General features: G+C 42.5%; 1 protein-coding gene across 4 annotated transcripts in view; it reads right to left on the reverse strand.

Moving 5' to 3' along the window:
• Positions 1-5776: 5776 nt before the first annotated feature.
• HMGCLL1 (3-hydroxy-3-methylglutaryl-CoA lyase like 1) overlaps positions 5777-20612 on the reverse strand; it is a 696896-nt gene continuing 682060 nt past the window's right edge. For 3 of the 4 annotated variants that reach the window (XM_069606147.1, XM_069606145.1, XM_069606144.1), the window contains one exon: positions 5777-6371. In XM_069606147.1, the coding sequence (XP_069462248.1) occupies positions 6270-6371 (102 nt within the window). In that variant the 3' untranslated portion in view covers positions 5777-6269. The remainder of the gene's footprint in view (positions 6372-20612) is intronic. The other variant, XM_069606146.1, reaches the window with a different exon arrangement.

Here is a 20612-nt window from a genome sequence, read left to right on the forward strand (position 1 = left end):
AACCCTGGCAGCATCAAGAACCGAAAACCTACCCCCAATTCCATGGAGAACATTTTATCGCTGTTATCAGCCTTTAGCAGGGGGGGTTGGATGAGCTAATAATGTAGCTCTTATGTATCAGAAGCCGTTTTCTAAAGTAGTCAACTCTATTGTGTCAATTAAACAGTGGCTGCTCCCAGAGAAAAAAGTGAATTCTTGGTTTTCGCAAGAACTACGAAGACTGAATGCAGCTAAAAGAAAACTCTTTAACATCTGGTTTAAATCAAACAGAACATTTTGCAATGATATATATTTGAAAGTAGCCAAGGTTTACAAAATGGCCATTATAGAAACCAAGAAGGCCATGTTTATTTCCAGGATCACTGGTGCAGAAAATGAGTCGCAGAAATTGTTTAAGATACTGAAGGAGATGGAGAATCAATCTCCAGAAAAAATGGCAGGAACCTGGAGCACTTCAATTCAAGATGCATTTATTTGGGGAAACTTTATGAGTATAAAAGATATCGTAAAGAGCAAAAGAGGAATCTTAAACTTCAAGGACGATATAGAAGAATCCACAGGCTTTAACAAGGAAGCCACCATAGAGCCAGGTCAGACTAAATTCAGTTTTAGGTCAGTAACGGAGGAGAAGTAGGTGGATATCATTACTAAGTTGAAGCACATCAGTTGTGGTGGAGATATGTGTCCTGCCTTGACTGTGAAGGCTTGTTTTCTGTCCCTGATCTCCATCATAACAAAATGTGTTAACCCATTCATTAAAGGAGTGTGTGGTTCCAGAATAAATTAAGAATGCATGGATCACTCCACTACTTACAAAACCAAGTCTTGATCCATTGGTGCCAGTAAATTACCGGCCTGTTACGAATATGCCATTGCTGTTAAAAATATTAGATTGGGTGGCATATTTGCAAGTCTTGGACCATCTGGAGAATAACGCCATCTTGAGTAAATAGCAGTCCGGCTTTAGGACTTCCCATGGTATTGAAACAGCCCTATTGAATCTGAAGTCTAACACCTTATATTCTTTTGATAGTGGGCAGCTAGTATCGCTCATGCTACTAGATTGGTATGCAGAATTTGACTTAGTGGATCATGCTCTGCTGACAGAGAGGCATCAGAAGGTAGCTGTTTTCTCCAACTCGGCAGTGGCCTGGGTGAAATCCTTTCTGGGACACCTGTAAGCTAGAGTTTGCCGTAGCATCACAGATGCAGCCCCTGTTAAGGTTGTGTATGGGGTTCCCTCAGTGGGCTTGTCTTTCTCCATCACTTTACAATACCTTCACCTTACTGCTATGTCATCTGCTTGAGGACAAGGGAATCAAGTGTATTAATTACGCAGATGATACGCAGTGCGTTATTCCCTTGTCTGGCATGTATAAAGTGGACTCGCAGAACATCAATAGAGTCTACTCGTTAATACAGGTGTGGATGGTAAAGAATGGGCGTGCCCTCAATGACGAAAAGACAGAAATCATGATTACGGGTACTGTGGTCAGACTACGTAGCCTGAGTTTGAAATATAAGTATTTCATGGTTGCAGGTTGCAGGATCAACACACAAGCGAAGAGTAAGACCGCAGGGGTCTATCTGGATCAGACTTTGGGCATGCAACCCTAGGTGAACAGCGTAGTCTCAAGGTCAGCTAATGACATCAAATTACTGATGATGATCTGACCATTCTTGTCCAAGACAAACTGCATTACCGTGGCCCAGGCGATCATCGGCTCAAAGAAAGATTGTAATAGCCTTTTGATAGGCATCAACAAGGGTGACATAGTGAAACTTCAGGTAATCCAAAATAGCATGGTAAGAGTGATAGAAGGACTGACTAGGAGAGATCATGTCTCTAAAGCTAGAAGGAAGCAAATCTCGCACCGATTACTCACTGTGACACACAAGTGTTTGTCCGGCATTTATCTAGCATATCTGGCATAGAGTTTGACCAAAAAGGCCACCCAGAGAGTACTCAGATCTCAAGACACCAACTTGCTCTTTGTGCGCAGAACTAAACTAACCACTGTGGGGAGAAGATGTGTCTTCTTTGCGGCAGCACCTAGTGCATTGTCTGGCCTGAGAAGTATGGAATACTTCAAAGGTAATCCGAAGCCATACCTCTTCAGTTCCTTCCTGGCTCTTCCCTCTGGCTTCCTTCCTTGGTATGCATCTGATATGATCTGTTCTTTTAGGTATAGGTTGTGTTTGTCTTGTTTTTATGTTTGTTTTTATGTTTTTGGGATAGCACCCTTACGCCTTTGGGCCGATCTGCGCTTTATAAATAAATGAAATTTAAATAAAATAAAAAAATTGATCTAAACATAGTTATGACAGAAGTCACCGACTTCCAAGTAATCTTCAGTAAAGCTTCCTGAGAAAATGTCCACTCCACAGAGGCCAGAAAGTTGCATCTGAGCCTGTCTGCTGTGGGGATCCCAATGCTGCAAATGTGAGTATCACTGAGGGACATCAGGTGCTCCTCCAGTCAACCCGGCAGAGACCATGCATCCATCTCCATAAGCATGGACCTTGTCTTTTCTTTGCAGTCGACATACACCTGTGCTCTTGTGTTTTCCAGCATCATGGTAACAGCTGATCAAAGTGCTGACATATGCTCTCACAGCATCTCAGCAACACTGCAGAAACCAGTGCAGTAAGGCCCCAGACTTCTGATTCTAAAATAATCATTCACTAACCACCCCTCACCTGCCCTGAATAAGCAATGTTCAATCGCTGTGCCATGTAAGAGGTTTTGTCTTTTGGGGCAAATTCTGGATTTGGCGGTATTTTCTTACTGTGATATTTTCGAAGTACACTGGTGGTAAACTGGCCTTACCAATAGAGATAGCTCAGTATTACCCTATTTTGGTGATAATATGGTGTTAGATTATATAGGCAGTCATTTTTTAGTGGTATCTTATTTTTGTGGTATTTTTAGAATTACCTTATTTTTGTGATATAGTGGTGAGCATATCTTTTTATACTACCGCCCCATCATACAATAAACCCCCCCTTGTTACAATTGTGACCCCCTTTTTGGCTGTCTGCAGGTACTCTGTGGACTTAGCCCTTTTAGGGAACCCAGTGAGTTTATTCAGAATGCACTTATATATAACCCATGATACTGATTTATGTACATTCAGTAACCTATGAGCTCTGATGCACCGCTTTCTCGTCACAGCATGCAGAGAAAAGCGCACATTCACACCCACACAACCTTCTGTCTTGCTTCTTTGTATATATTTACTCTTGTCCTAAACTTGTCCCATGTGGTAAATGGGGTAGCAACATTCTTTACCACATTGGTATAACACTAGAATTACCCATTGACTTTTTCCCCTAATACAGTAAACATGGGAGACATAATATAAAACCAATAAAGTTGCACCAGCTTTGCTTTTTGTTATAATATATTTATGTTATACACAATCCAGTTTACCAAAAGGCGAGCAGAACCTCGTCTTCTAGAAAATAAACACAGTGAAGAGATGACAACATGGAAGAAACAAAAACATTGTATTCAATTCTTTTTGATATAAATTAATTTAAAAAAATCAAAATAAAACACATTGCAAAATGAACTCAGTGTGCATCATTTTCTTAGCCCGTGCAAACATGCTTAGAGAAAAATGATATTTTCTTTTTAAAGTTATCTCACTACACTGGCCCTCAATCCAATATTAGCGACATGACTGCCTCCCATACGGTACCGACTCTGGTTTGGTACAATGGGAACTTACTGGTCCATTCCGAAATTGGAGGGACTGGTAAATCCCCATTTACCAAACCATTCCCCATTCCCATTTGAACCCCATAGGGCTCAATGTGAATGAGGAGGGCGCAAATAACGGGCCGGTGTATGCCAAGCCTGTTATTTGCGCCCAGGTCCCTTAACGGGTCCCGTCCTTAACACCTGGTCAGACCAGGCGTTAAGGAAGGGACCCGCTAAGGGACCTCGTAGTAGGGCGGTAAGGGATTACCAGCACCGGTCTCCTTCCCGGTGCCCGGTATCCCTTAACGCGCTTCTCGGAATGAGGGCCACTGTCTTTCAATAAGTGTAATGCATCTCATACATTCTCACGCTCCTCATCTTTGACCTGACTCACCAAAGTGTGGGCATTCTGAAGATATTGCTACTGGAGATTTATCTATGCGAACCTCCCTCACGCAACTCCCTGTAACACAGCCATGCACTGCCTCGGAATGCTTCAAAGCCAGACAGCTCTCCCCCTGTCTAGTCTTCAAGACTGCAGCCATGGATCTCCCATCCCTGGAAGTCACTGTACGCATTCAAATCCCAGGCAGCTCTGAGCTCTTCCCCTCACTTTGCCCATTAAAAAAACTCTCCCTGTCTATCAACTGCAAGTCATCCTCCCACGACATCAGCTGTACCACCTCTCAATTCCTACCAAGCATGGTGCAAAAATGTTTTGTAAAAAACTGTCTCTGCTCCAGAACAATGAAAGCTTCAGACAAATGTTTCATTTACCTTCCTGTCGCACATATTTCTGCTCGTCATGAAAAAATGGAATGAATCTCACTGTGCTCACAAACTGCATTACAATGTTAGAGGGGCAGTTAATATGTTAGTAAGACAATTAGTATAGGGTTAGTTAATTATGTATTTCTAATGCAGTTTTACACTCATGAAAACATCCAAATTGTACCTATGCACTTCTGCACTTTAAAATGACTGGCATGTTTCTAAAACGTTTTGCTAAATGCTTTTAAAAATAATGCTTGCTGGAAAACTGTGCCTGGCACCTATTTCAAAATGGCTGCATTTCCATACAGCATACTGCTTACTGCCAAGAAAATCCCCAAATATACCCTTACAGTCACAACAGAGCTTCCTTATATGTGCGCCCCCAGCTGCTCATTATCCCAGGGCTGCCAGTGAAACTTGTAATCAAAGGCACGCTTGTTCCTCAACTCTGTCACCTCACCATATGCCCAGAGGAGGTCAACAACCAAAAGCATGTAAGAAGTGATCCCCTGGAGGTTGGCACACCACACATCCCTTGAGGATAACATAATTACCCAGTTCAGATATCACCCATGCTCTACTAATTCTGCTGGCCCACATGAGTAAAAGGATCCTCCTTCTTCACATCCTCAAATCCCAGCAGTGAGTGTATAAATCCAACAAGGGGGGGGGGGGGAAACAAGCTCTGCAGGTTTCCAGGGGGAAGACTGACAGAAAGCAAAACATGACGATCATCACTAAGTGAGGGATATTTATATAAATGGGCATGGCTAAAGAAAAAAAAGCTTTTGGGGAAAATATGCAGGAAGGAAGAGCACCTTCAAGAGTCAGAAACGGAATAAGAACAAGGAATGTAGAGGTAATCAATATGGTATGATAGTTCTGTGAGAACAAGGGTTCCCACCAGCAATCAACATATTGACCCAGATTTAAATCCCAGTTGAGCCAACTCACACAATCATCCTCCACAGGCCGATTAATTCTGTACCAATGACACCTATGAAAGCAGTTCTTAGAAACAGGGTATATCTGGCTTGAAGAGCTATTCAACCATTTTTATGTGTAATCATTATGTTCATAACCCAATATACAACAATTATTTCATAGCCCTTTGTATCATTTTTACTGATCTTTCATCTTCTTTAGTACAATTCAATTGCTAACTCATTATTTTACTCTTGAGGTGAAGTGGACAGGATCTGTAATGCCTGGTCGCCAGGTTGGATAGAGTGTAAATGTTGAATTAGAAAAAAACGCTTGTTCTGAGGATAAGCCAGATAAATGATTTCCAAAGTGAACGTTCATGGATACATTTATAGAATGGTCATTTTTGACAGATACTTTTATGATATTCTCTTTCATTTCATTTTAAGGGTCTAAAATCAAGATAAACACATAGTCAGTATTTACAAGATGTTTTGTAAAAATAATTAGTCTATATGAAAATGATGAACTCATGTACAAATAATACAAGTAACAGAAGCCCTCCATGTTGCATTCCATGATTTGAGTACAGGTCACTGAATGCTTATACTAGTGCCCTAGGTCGAATGTTCATATCCTGCTCGATAATCGGTCACACAAATAGCTATTAAGTGTTCAAAGAGAAGGCTAAACATCATTGGTGTTATATGATATAATCATATACTATAGTTTATCCGTGACTGTATAATTAATGTATAAACAACACAAATGAAATACTATGTTAGGCCAGGCATATATATATATTTATATTTATATATGGCTACACATGGAAAGAGCAAAGGTATCAAAGAACCAGGCGAAGCATTCAGGAACTAAAAGTGGCTTGTGAGACTTTGGAATTAGTCATCCTGTTTAAAGCATTACAGATGAAGTCGCCAACCGCCATGACATTATGAAGATTCACCCCCTAAAGAAAGAGAAACAAGAAAAGCACATTAGTCTGTGACGCAGGTGCTGCGCTTTGGAATCTTTGGCAGGACTGTTCAGTTACTTATGATTCATAGCACCATTGACCATAATATCAATCGGCTTGGATCCAGTATGTAAGAATATGTATGAAAATTCACAAATATCAAAGCATGATTCTCACTTGTTTACATGACAGTTAGATTAGTGGCAGTATTACTATCATTATCATTATTGTTAAGCTTTATTCACATAATTAATATCAGATAATATAACTTCAAGACATTTTACATTAAGCATGTATCAAGCTGAATATACAAAATTAGCCGTGGCACAAATCACCTCCTGATCAGCCAATGCTCACAAATAAACTCATGCATCTGGTAAGCATCATATTTCTAGCCACTGAGCTTTGGATATTCAAACCCCTGTAGATACTGCTGCTCCCCCCACCCTCCATCATTGTAAATATGTGTGGCGTTTAGGTGCCACCAATGGTTATTTCCGGGGAACACCAAGGAATGTTAATTTTATTAACTTAATTGGCTTAGACAGGCATCTTAATTCATTATTGATGTCCACAAGTGCATGAAAATACAATGTTGGTTTTAAAATAAAAAATAGGCTGGATTGGATAGTAATCAATCAATGCTACTTCTAAAAATCCAGTTGGGCCATTGTCAACCCATATTGCCTAAATATCCTGTAATTTATGATGATATTATATCTGAAAATTGCCAAAATATAAATTGGGATGGAATTGTGTGAACACATTTTTTTTTAACTAATCATTTAACCGATTCGCCACCCATTAAGATTGGTAGGGCAATTGAATGTGTTCTTATTGGACTTGATGATGCTGTACACAACCCAATCATTGTTGGCATGTTGATACCGTAAAGAAGAGAATACTTCCAGCGTGGAAGAAGTGCGCTAGCTGATAAGGCTTTGGACACATTTGTAGTGGCTGTAGAAGATCTAAATTCCAAATGCTTTTGGAAACTAGTCGGAAATGACCAAACTTTCTGAGCAATCTAATGTTAAGGCCTATAGCTGGCATGATTATTTTCCGTGCTTTTTAGTTGCGATAAAGATAGGAGAAACAGTAACTGAATTCATCTTATTTCCAATTACAACGATGAGGATTATGCATGTTTTATGTTAGAAGTGTAAAGCAAGGACATGTTTAAGGTATTTATTTTCTATGACTGTTAGCCTTGGACATCTCATATTTACCCAAAGCTCTGTACCAAATGAGGCCACCTGCCTGGCTTGCGCTTTACAGGCCTCAAAGGAGACTCGCACTGCCCCACCCTTGTGGTAACTAGTGAATTTTGCCAATGCATCGCTATACCTTATCAGTGTGAGTCCTGCCTTAATCGGACATGTGTCCCAGTTGCAATTTGCCGTAACTCTCAAACCCATTTAATCGTATTGTTTGACCTTTTCCATGGGCCCGGTGAACCGACTCTAAGGGTATTAACTTCTTTTTCATCTTTCTCTTAGCATTAAATATAATAGACTTGGCATTCATAACAAGTACTGATAAGCCTTTCTGATCACAAAATTCCTGAAAGGCGTTCAGTTCTAACTGGAGCCCAGGTGGCGTGAGGCAAAGAAGGACCGTCTCATCTGCGAACATGAGCAATGGAATTTTTTCTTTTGCTAGGGTGGGAGCATCAGTGTGTAGTGAAAGCAATTTTTGGATTACTCCATTAATGAAAATGCAGAATAATCTGGGTGCCAGAACACACCTCTGGCAAACTCCCATCTCTATTCCTATTAGCTCAGTGACATCTTACAACAGCGGTGTTTCCCGAGTACCTACCCACATTATGAACTAAACCTCCTTCCCTAAATTCAAAAGCTTCCTGAAGACTTGGCTCTTCAATAAGTTCTAACTGAACTAGAGCACTAATCCGCTCCAATTAACTGTACATATCTGACTGCTTCGCATATTATTGTATATTATTGACTGCCTTGCATATTATTGTATATTATTGACTGCTTTTCCTGTGTGCCTTTGTGTACTTTCTAAGATTGCATTTTCCCATTGTCTGTAACTATGCCGTGTTACCCCCGGGTCTGGGCGCATAACAAATGTAATAAAATAAAAAATAAAATAAAGGTTTTGTATTGCCTTCAGAAGCTGGGGGGGTGGTAATTCAAGATCTCGGAGAGTGTCCCATAATCGTACCTTTTGTACATTGTCAAAAGCAGTGTGCAGATCTCTAGACACAGTGTATTTACTCATTTTTCTGAGGATGGAATATTTGTTGCATATTAGATATTAGGCGGAGATTCTGAGACTTCCATCCTGTGAATCATGAACCATAAAAATTCAAAAAATACACTCGTTATTTTTGAACTTGTAGGTATGCAACATAACATGTTGTATAAGAAAGCAACTCATGTGGGATATTATTATTATTATTATTATTATTATTATTATTATTATTATTATTATTATTATTGCTGTTGTATTTGCTATCCATACCAGGCAGGTAATGTGAGTCCCATAGTGTCTTCATGTCAATACATGGCATATGTTGATACTAACTGGACACAGGCAGGTAATAGCTGTCAAATGGGGGTTGGTATGATTTGACCGTGGCATAATTGTTTGCGGGGAATTTGACCGTAGTCAATTTCACTGCAAACCCAATTTTGTAGCAGGCAAAATCATACCAATCCATCCCCCCTTCCATCCTCTCTCTTCCTAAATATCTTCCTTCTCGAGCTCTTCACTCATCCGCCTCCAACTCCCTCAGGGTCAGTCACTTCTCCAAGCAATGAGTTGGTGGTAGATCTCTTTCTGCGGCTGGGGCCTCCTTCTGGAACAGCCTCCCTGAAACTTGAGGAGAACCATCTCAAGATCCGGAAGCACCTCGAAACCTTTCTCTTTACTTCTGCTTTTTCTCCTCCTCTCCCCTGCTGACCTCCTGGTTGAAACAGCAACTGCACTGGTTACCTGGACACCTTCTGATCTCGGGCCCAGGTCCCTCCCACACCAGTCGCACATGCCCGCACTGCCTGACCGGCAACCCACGCACTCAGAGACTGTTTCTGTATCCCTACAGCCCCACTACCAGCACTTGACACCCAATGTCTGCACTTCCTTGCACTTGCCACCTGCTTGCCATTATTTTTACTTTTGTTATTATTCAATTCCCATGTATTGCACTGTCCCCCCCGCACTTTTACCCTTCCCCCATCCCATGCACTTGCGTGATCTGAATGACACCTGGCCTAGTAGGATCATTGTCTGTCCTCCCTTTGTTCCCCCTCCCTTGCCTCGTCGCGCCTTGATACACTTATGTATAGGCGTGTTATAAATGCCATATCATATAGTATCATATCATTTCCCCCAAAAGATCCCCACCTAGCACCGCACCTCCCTCCCCAATAGATCCCCACCCCACTTACCTTTCACCATCCGCTTTCCATCTGACCCTGCAATGTCAGTTCTGTCCATGCAACGTGGGTCAGCACGGACACCGCAGGGTCCCTTACTATGTTTTTGTATTTTTTAAAGTCCCCTGCTTCCAATGTCCCGGAAGCGGGGGTCACCCCTACAACCCTCATTCCATTATAGTGTGCAAGTGGAGTGGGGGGCACCCCTGCAACACCTGTTCTTCTTGTTCGCTATAATGGAACCGTATGGCCCATTGACCAAATTTTTGATTGTACGATCATTTCGTACACCCTAAATTTGGTCAAATGGGCCATATGATCCTAAATATTCAGTCAAATTGGCCAATACCGTCAAATGGTATGTGTCCTATGCCAATAAAAGACAAAGGCATATACAACGCTTTTTCATCATACAGAACTATTGGCTTTGTCAGTGCTGGCTTCCTAGCCAATATAGGGATGTTTTTTTTTTTAAAATAACATGGTGTATGATCAAAATGGGTTCACATTGAATCCTCTATAGGACTGGTATTAAAGTCTAACCAATGTTAGAGTGGCAGGTTTTCTGAGTGGTATTGGCAGAAACATGTTATGCTCTATGTACTTAGTCGATTTTTGGACAGCACCAGGCTGAGTGAAGATGAACACAGTGTACAAAGAACAAGAACAGATCCTATTAAAGATTTTCAGATGAGTAGTATCTTTTTGTGTTTTGGTACATTTGGGAAAATAAGATATCACAGTAAATGAGGTGCCTGGATTGGTAGCAACAAGAGCAGATGTTGCATATGCATACAATATTGTTTAGGGTAATGCTGGGTCATGCCTAAGTAACAGTATATCTTCTTTAGCTGTGTATCATTGAGTCTGGTTTTGCTCAAACCAATTATTATCTCCAAGAATGCAATTTGCGGCTTCTTGTTTCATCCTCAGTTAATGATGTAATTATCATGGAAATCTGTGTTGAATCCACGTGATTAGAGAATATGGCTGGGAAAAAGTTCTCAAAATGAATCCATGGGCTCCCATAAATCTCATGGTGAGATCGGGAGCATTCATGGGTTGTCATGGATTTGTATTCAAGTCCAAAACTGCCCAAATCTCCTTTAAAATCCATAAATCAATAGGGAAGTTTGGGCGAATCTCGAGCTGATTCGTGTGGTGAAAGACATGCAGAACATACCTTTGAAAGCTTCAAAAAATGAGAGAAAGTTTTGGGTAAAGGTAGGGGTTGAGCATGGCTGCGTTGGGGCATTAGAAAGAGGAAATGGAGTGCCATGCATCTGTTTATCTTATCCAAGTAGAACAACACATTAATCTATACAGCAAGATATCTCAGTGCATTAATGCACTCACTGCAAAGATCTGTGTAATCTGCAGGACCCAGGTTTGAATCTGGGTAAAATGAAGTCAGTCTTTTATCTTCTGAAGTTGATCAAATGAGTAAAGTTGAAGTTGGGAATTGTAAGTTTGCAAGTCAGACCAATAGAGCCAGTCACATGTCACGCATGCCAGGGTCTGCATTTGCTAGTTTAGAGATTCATAATATTACAATATAGTGAATTCATAAAATGCATGGTCATCTGGAAATCCTGTAGGGCTGTGGTTGAGTCATGCATTAGGGGAGCATGAGGCTTCATACTATTGAGCTTGATTCCATGAGGACTACTGATATTATTTATTTATGTCTGTGCCTGACCTTGCATGGTGTCCACTCCACCTGAAACGCGAAGTTCCTTCCTGCTGGATGTATCTGAATCTGCATTTCATCATCTCAATGGTAGAACTGTGAATTCCAGCATCACAGCTGAGAAGGTAAGCCCATAAGGGGCTTGGGACTGCAATTTAGGGCATTTAGAGCGTGCATGGTTGCGAGCCTGAAATTAATTAATTTCGCCATTGCTGGCTTTCACTTTTTTTGATGCCACGCACCTCTCCAACAACATGTGATAGTTCATTCTTTGGCTGTGTTTTTGGCCAGTGGGCCACGAGATGCCTTTGTCTTCTTTGCACCTTTGAAATGGCTGCTTTATTTTTCCATTCACTGAGTGCTCAGCTTCCTGCCTCCGCCTCACTCTGATTGGTGTTCCTTCTCCATTTCAAGGCAGTCAGGAGCCGGAAGGCAAATAGCCGGTCCCTGTTTAAAAGGACCACTTTCTGTCTGGGCCATGGAGGGCCTGGGGTGCCATAGAAAATTCTGTTCTTACTATGTTCCGTCCACCGGACTAATTTCTGGACTGGTCCTCTGTCTCTGGATCAAAGGCCTCCCGCGATTCATGCAGTAATGACAATGAGTTGGGCTGTACTAACATTACTAACTCTCCTGAGGCATTGCCAATGCTGTACTCTCAATCCATCTTAACTAACCTCATTCCTTTTTACTACATCTACTTCTTTCCTACATGTATATCAGTGCTTCTGTTTCCCTTGCACCATCTGCAATCAGTGTTGCTGCATTTAAAACGTTTTTTGGGGTGTACGGCTTAATTCGAATTTGGGTGTTTTTGTTTTCCTTGCACCAACTGCACTCAGTGTTGCTGCATTTAAAAACTTTTTGGAATGTGTTGCTTAATTAGATTTTGGGTGTTTCTGTTTCCCTTGCACCATCTGCATTCTGTGTTGCTGCATTTAAAAAGGTTTTTGTGGTGTGTTGCTTAATTCGAATTTGGATGCTTCTGTTTCCCTTGCACCATCTGCTCTCAGTGTTTCTGCATTTAAAAACGTTTTTGGGGTGTGCTGCTTAATTCGAATGTGGGTGTTTTTTTTTTCCCTTGCACCATCTGCTCTCAGTGTTTCTGCATTTAAAAACGTTTTTGGGTGCTTTTGTTTCCCTTGCACCATCTGTACTCAGTGTTGTTGCATTTAAAAACGTATCTGGGGTCTGTTGCTTAATTTGAATGTGGGTACTTCTGTTTCCCTTGAACCATTTGCATTCAGTTGTTGGGGTGTGCTGCTTAATTCGAATTTGGGTGCTTCTGTTTCCCAAACGAGGCGGGGGAAGGGACATCAGTGGCAGCGAAACAAACTCCAGCAAGAGGTTGAGGGCAATTCAATAAACAGAGAGGAAATGGCGGACGCCGAGCCAATACTAGGCCTTTTTTATACCAAGGCCAGAACCGGAGTACCTGGAACAACGGAACCAAACACCTAAGGGGCGGGAATCGCTTCTAGTAAAACTTTCGGACTATCAAATCACTAAAATAGAAGAACAAGTATTGAATAAAGGTCTTGGGTTTGTCATCTCCAAACAACATGACCCTTTTGAATTCCATACATATTTTAATAAATTCCTCAGAAAAATCCATCTTAAAGAGTTCTTCCAGTCATAAGAGATTGCAACAACAGACAAGATTAAGAATGCTACAGGTCTGCACAATCCATCCACCTTTTGCCCCCCGAGCTACATCCATTCACCTGAATCCCAGGTCTTGAAAGAAAAGTGCTGGCCAACATTGGAAAACTTGAAAAAAATACAACACAAACCTTTTCAAAACCTTAGTAGACCAGAACGAGAGGCAATTCAATCCCTGGTTTCCAGTCCACAAATAGTAATCAAAAAGGAAGACAAGGGCAATGCTATTGTTATGCTCAACAAGGCTGATTATATCAAGGAATGTGAGAGACAGTTGGCTGATATTCGTCACTATATTCAACTTGTAGAAGATCCGACCAAACACCTACAGCAACAAATTGCTAATAAAGTCTCAAAAGCAGAAGAACGGGGATGGATATCCAAACAGGAAGCTGATTTCCTCATGAATACCAAACCTACCACCCCCCTTTTTACTGCCTCCCCAAAATTCATAAGACCTTGGTGGACCCACTGGGACAAACCTATTGTGACAGGGATCAATTCAGTCTTCGAACCGCTGCCTAAATATGCTGACCATTACTTGAAGGGATACGTGAAAAACATGCAGTCCTATCTTAAGTACTCCAGAGATGCAATCAACCACTATGAGAATATATTGTTCAACCCGGCAACATCTTTACTACTCGGTCTGGACATAATCTCACTTTATACTAACATTCCACAGCAGGCGACCCTAGAAACCATCAAAGAGATTCTCCTCACCAGAGAAGACATGAACCCAGTCCCGACATCCTTCCTGATGTGGTGTATTGAACTAGCCTTGACCAAGAATTATTTTGAATTCACTGGTACATTTTACCAGCAGATCGAAGGGACAGCCATGCGGGCAACCATGGCACCCAGCCTGGTGAATCCTTATGTGGAAATCTTCGAGAAATCACATATCTACAGTGAAACCAACCCCTACAAACAGCACATCTCCAAATGAACATGCTACATCAATGACATTTTGGTGATCTGGACTGGTACTCTAGAAACGGCCCATGTTTTCTTTAACTGGCTCAAAAGCCTCAACAGACACCTCCAATTCACAATGACCAGTGATCAATACACCACCAACTGACTAGATCTCACTATTTTCCATCACCAAAGAGTACTGAAGGTGAAACCATTTCACAAATCCACAGACAGGAATTCTCTCCTAGAGTACTCCAGGCACCACGTGAGGCATCTCAGTGATTATCTCCCATTGAGGGCTATTTTTACGCCTCAAAAGGAACAGCTCCAATAATGAAATATACGAAACAGAGGCTGCAGTCTTGGCCAAAAAACTACGTCAAAGAGGTTACCCGAAGAAACTGGTGAAGAAAGCCGCCAAGCGGGCAGTCAACAACAACAGGGAAGCACTCCTTGAACAGAAACCAGTTAAAGAACAAAACGACAGGCTGGTGTGTATCAACACCTTTACCAACCTCAGCATGAGGATTAAAGCGATCATACAGAAAAATTGGAGAGTTTTTGAAACTAAGGATGCACCCATGCCACAACCCATTTTTGCCTTCAAAAAGAGCACTTCGATTGGCAATAGAGTAAGCAACAGCAGACTGAAACCCAACTGGACCCAACAGCCCAGCCTCACCTCTTTATGGGGGATGAATCCAATTGTTGGCGATTACCCCTGTGGCTCCTGTGGTATATGCAAACTCACATCTAAGACAACAGAGGTTGATATCGGCCCTGACAGACCATGGAAACAAAAAACCATGACGAATTGCAACACTGGCCATGTGGTGTACCTTATTCGCTGTAAATGCGGGCTTCCCTACATAGGAAAAACAACCAGAAAAGTAAAAATGTGACTAATGGAACATTGAAGTTGCTTGAAGAACAAAACGGAAAATGCTCTGATGGTCCAACATTTTACCTCCATGAAACATGGACACGAGGACTTCACATAGACAATTCTCCAGACACTCAAAAGGGGCCCTTTTCAGAATGAGAAGTGTCCTAAATGGCCTGAATGAATCAATAGAATGGAACAAGATAAAAAACTGATACTCTTGATATTAGGGGTTTCCGGTTGTTGCCTGGGGGAGTACCGGGCCAGAACGAAAGTTGAGAGCATACATCTTAGTGAGCCAATTAACAACACACCCATTTCACCCACATGTATCTACAGGGTATGAGAGGGAACCACTGGGGTCCCTCCCCAGTCCACCTATGAGTTTTGACTGTGGTATGTCACACTGCCTGATTATCCCCACTTGAGGATAGCCGAATTGGATGTACAATAGGGCTGTTGTGTTTCACAATATTTATGATTTTTTTCATCAGACTGTTTTTGACGTGACAATGTATAGATGTACCCTGCAATGAGACAGAAGGCAACCTAGGCATAATAACCTGCCTAAGGATGCATTGTAATTTTGGAAAAATCAATTATGTAATTTTATAAAAAAGCAATTATGTATGAAAATTCTGGTAACATTGAGACTTCGGTCTAATATTACACTGTTTATGGCATTTAGCCGTTAGGTGCGCAGCCCCTCACCCTAGAGAGAGCCTTACTTCAACAGGACCGGACTGGTTACTAGGCCCCATACCAACATGGTGCCCAGGACAGCGCCTCCATGGATAGGCTCCGGTTTTCCCTACCAACAGAGAGAGAGGACTTGCAGGATGCCAGGTAACCATAGTTACCTGCACACCAACTCCCCAGCACTTCTTCTAACAGTTCTTAGATCACCGCGGTCAAGACTAACACTCTAGAGGGTGAAAGCAGTCACGTTAGAGGATCTTCATAACCTCTCCCCACGGACGGCTTAAAGGTAAGCGGATGCCCACTTTAGTCTCTACCCCCCTGGAGTACGGACTGCGGGAACACCTGTATGCAAATGCCTGACTCTCTAGGCTCTTTCCACGGCAATGACGAGAATACGCCCTGGCTCATTTATGTCTATCTTTGACAGGAGGGCCATACAGCCCTGCTGCTACTGACAACAGGTTCCACACACACGACTTTGCAACAACCTCTGCAATCTCGTATGAGACGTTTCCACAGGTACGTGTCCACTTAGTGTTGGCATGTACAAGTATGCACATTGATATTTTCACTTGATATTTTCACTTTCTTTTGTGATTATCGTACCACTAAGGTGGAGACAGGGGGAAACTACTTGCGAGGCGCCCCTGGCATACTCCATTCCAGTCTCCAGACGCTGTTAGCTTTTTAGCTTTTTAGGCGACCCCCAGTGCCACACAGTACCAACGAAACGGTACTGAGAAGACGGGCAGCCATACTTTGAGATTTCTACCTCCTGACACATTGGTTGGTTATACCACTCTCCAACACAGCAAGGCCAGCAAGCTCCCACTACAGGTGGGTGCTTTCCAAACTTTGCTTACCCGAACCTATGCCCCGACCATACAATGTTTGACACAAGAGAGCCACGCGCTCTGTGAGCGTTAGGCTAAATCAAACCTCTGCTTGTCTTTGCAGCCACACAGTAGGAATATTACTGGTTCCTACCACAATTCAACAGAAGAATTTACGCCCCCACAGGAACCCTCCCAAGGTAATTTGTTTATCCTAAGTTTGAGGTTCCTAGTTCATTTAGTGAACTCATAGAGACTGACAATAACAGTATTAGCTTACAGAATCTCTCTCTCTTTTTAACATGGACAGGTCGTGGTTGTTTGTTCATGTTCACCTTCACTCAAGGTGGAAGCAGAATAGGAATTTGATGCACATTACTTCCTCCTGATGAAAGTTCTGTATATATGACATTTTGGAACTGAAACATGTCGAGACTAGATGTCTCTGTATAACAACAGAGCTATAACATCAACATCAATTGTTAAGTTACTAATGACTGCAAATAATGATTTACCATTTCTGGCTTTTTTTCTATGCTCCAATTGAAGGTTAGCCATTTAATGGCTATATGTCACAACAATTTTTTTTGATGACACATATTTTTTTATGAATGTGTTAAATAATTAAAACTTTTGATTGTTAAAATGTTTCACCTTTGACCTGTACTTTTAAGTTCTATTTTTATATTCCTAAAGTTTGTTTCCCTTGCACCATCTGCATTCAGTGTTGCTGCATTTAAAAACATTTTTGGGGTGTGCTGCTTAGTTCAAATGTGGGTGCTTTTGTTTCCCTTGCACCATCTGCACTCAATTTTGCTGCATTTAAAAGGTTGTTTGTGGTGTGTCGAATTTGAATTTGGGTGCTTCTGTTACCAGCTGCACTGTGTTTCATTCAGTTGTGCCTGATATCGAACTTGGCTGTGTGCACACGCTGCATTGTGTTTCACTCTGCTTTACTTAAAATCGAACACGGCTGTGTACATGCTGTTACCATTTTCATTTTACTTTACTACCTTTAAAAATAGTGTCTGCTGTTAGTACATCCTGCATTAACGTCCTAAACGTCCTACCTTGTATTCAGTGCCTCCCCCCACCCACTGTCACCCACCCCCTGTGTTTCTGGACGCCCCCCCTCCTTGTGCTTCAATACATCAGCCTGTTAAGTGTCCTCCTCACCACTGCAGCTAGCTATGTCGCTATCTATCTCTCCTATCTTCTCTAACTGCTTCTCTATTTCCTATACGTCTCACATCACAAAATCTGTCCAGAAGAAACTTAAGAAGGACATACTGGGCTCCAACCCAGGCCTTCCTATTAACTCAATGATGTTCCCTTTTACTTGCACACACCCTGTCCCTTGCCCACATCGTTCAGTCACAAATCTGGTGCCATTCACCCCATGTAATTTCTCATTACACCAGTCACATTTCTTGGCCCTCAACATCTTCCACTGCCCTGGCTCACATGTAGACAGCAGACCATCTTGATTTGCCAGCCAGCCTGTGGCAGACACGACAAGAGCCATGGTCGGGGTCTTGTTGGGATTTTCTGCAACTGGGTCTTCATTTGGACAATACAGAGTGAAAGATGCAGAGGAAACCGTGCTTTTATTGTGCTCCTAAATTGCGCTTAATTAGAAAGTCGGCTGTAGGGGGGCGTGGCTAGTTGAGCACCATATTGGATGCACTTGATGGAAGCTCTGTGAACAGCCTGGTAATGTAGTCCCCCTGCCCCTCTGCTCCTGCTAAACCTACCACAATCTGGGCCCCCAGACTGGTGGAGGTTCCACGTACCAATCTCGACCCAGATCATGATCTCCTGGCCTTAGACGCTGAACATTGTGAGGCTGAGTAGGATCCTCATGGCAAAACAAGATGGCACCTTTGTCAAGGTCCGAAGTGAAATGGGAGCCATGCTGATTCCTCTTTTGATCTCTTACACATCCTGTATTTATGGTCCTCTCCCTGCAATCATGCAATGTGTGTCTTGGGGGTTAAATTAAATTTGAGGACTTGGAGGAATGATGCTTATGCCCTTGCCCTAGCTCTCTTGTCGCATGGTGGTTGAATTGAGGCCTCATTTGTACCACTCTACCATCCAGTTGGGCCCCCTGGCTGTAGCCTTTGCACTCCCTCTTAGGACAGACTCAGACCCCTATAGCACTTCCTCTGTTTTATGCTGCCTGCCCATTGGACCCATCCTCTGATCAGAAGGATGTCTACGAAAACACCCGAATCTGGCAAAGGGGGTGACATCCTACCCCTAATGCACAGCCAGGCCCAGGTCAAGGGCAACAGAGTGGAGTAGCTTGTGTAACAGAATGCCTCCCAACACAGATTGTGGACGCTGACTTGAAGCCCAGCATTCCCAATCTATTTTGCTCTCTTCTACATCAGCCTGATGATCGGGTTTTGGAGCTCGATTGCACCTACTATGTATACTCTTCTACCCAGCACTTTACAAATCGACATTCAACACTGCTTCAATCGACTGCTTGGTGCAATTTAATCTGCTGTGGGGGTCATAAGGGGCTGTCTGGCCCTGGGGGCTCCACCCAGGACTGTAACACACTGGTGCCCTGATGACTGCAAGTGCTGGTACATTTGAATTCTTCTGATGAGCGCCCTTTTCTAAGGGATCCCTTTGATGAGGCCTGTCCAGTCATGCAGTCATTGATTTTGTCGAAGGGGAACCCTAGAATCTGTTCTCTCTTCTGCTGTATGTACTATTTTGCTGTGCTTGGGATTGGGTTCCCTTCAGATTCGGGAGCAACCCGGGGAAGGACTGCACTGAACTACCCCGACAGCCAGCTCGCATTGGAGTGACTTAGGACTTCTCTTTATGAGGGTTCGGTTTGAGGAGGGTTCTTTGTGTTGGTTTTGGTTGGGTATGGGATTGTATTTGTTTTTGTGTTTTGGAGGTCTGTCGGTACTAGATTTCAAAGTGATGAGGAGAATTATTCTTTTCATTTGTTGATTTTATGTTTGCTCGCCCGGGGGTGGATTCACAGTTTTCTACCTCTTTGGTTTGATTAATATTGGCTGAATGATTTAAAATAGAATCCCTCAATGTGCAGGGTCTGAAATCTCCGGTCAAGAGGAGTCCTGTGATGAGTCGGCTCCGGACATCCAAAATTAACATAGATGTGCTTCAGGAGACTCATCTGTAATGTCAGGATGAAAGTAGGTTATGGAGCAGATCATTTTCAAGGCAGCATTTTTCTTCATCTGTGGTTATGAGGATGGGCGGTGGCAATATTACTCGCTAGGAACATTCCATTTGTTGGTGGGAGTGTTCGGTGAAATCCAGAGAGTTGGTTAATTTTCCTGGAGGGCACCCTACTAGGCCATCTTGTGGCTATGGTTTCCCTGTACCTCGCCAATGAGAATCAGCAAGAGTTTTTGCATTCCCTGCTACCCACACTTGCCTGTTTCGCTGAGGGGCAACTGTTGATTGGCAGGGATTTTAATCTGATTTCAGATGGTGAATTTGACAAGATGACCCCTCCCCCACCCCTACAGCACACTATAGGAACTGCTTGGTCTTGATGAGGGGCTAGCATGAATTGGGTTTGGGGGGTGTCTGGAGGCTCCTCCATGGGCAAAACAGGGGATATTCATTTTATTCACATGTACATTGGGACTTATCTCGCATTGACCTTTTCCTGCTCTTGCCTTTTCCTTATTTCCTTATGTCTCAGACTTTGAAATCAGCTCCAGGCTGTTTTGTGGACCACTCTATGATCTTGCTGCGATTAAGGCACCAGCCATTGTCAGTCTGCACCTGGAAACTGTATGATCCATTACTCCAAGATATAACAATTTGTGCCGATATTGCTGCAGCTTTAGAAAATGACAGGGAAAGGCTGTCCCTAGGTATCCTCTGGGATATTATGAAGGGCGTCCTACATGTGCAATTTATCAGTCGTTGCACGGCCTACATTTAGATCTAGGAAATCAGCTAGAATTGATCTTAAATTCCAAATGCATGACTGTGTGAAGGCCCACATGCAGACGCGCTTGATGAAGGCTCTCAGGGAATTATGTTTGCCCAGGGCTAATTAGGAGGTGCTGATAACATCTGAATTGTCAAACGCTCTATTGCATATGAAGCAGTATTATTATCTCTGACTCCAAAAAG

The sequence above is a fragment of the Ambystoma mexicanum genome, chromosome 4p (assembly GCF_040938575.1).
Source record: "Ambystoma mexicanum isolate Mex_15411 chromosome 4p, UKY_AmexF1_1, whole genome shotgun sequence".
NCBI lineage: Eukaryota > Metazoa > Chordata > Amphibia > Caudata > Ambystomatidae > Ambystoma > Ambystoma mexicanum.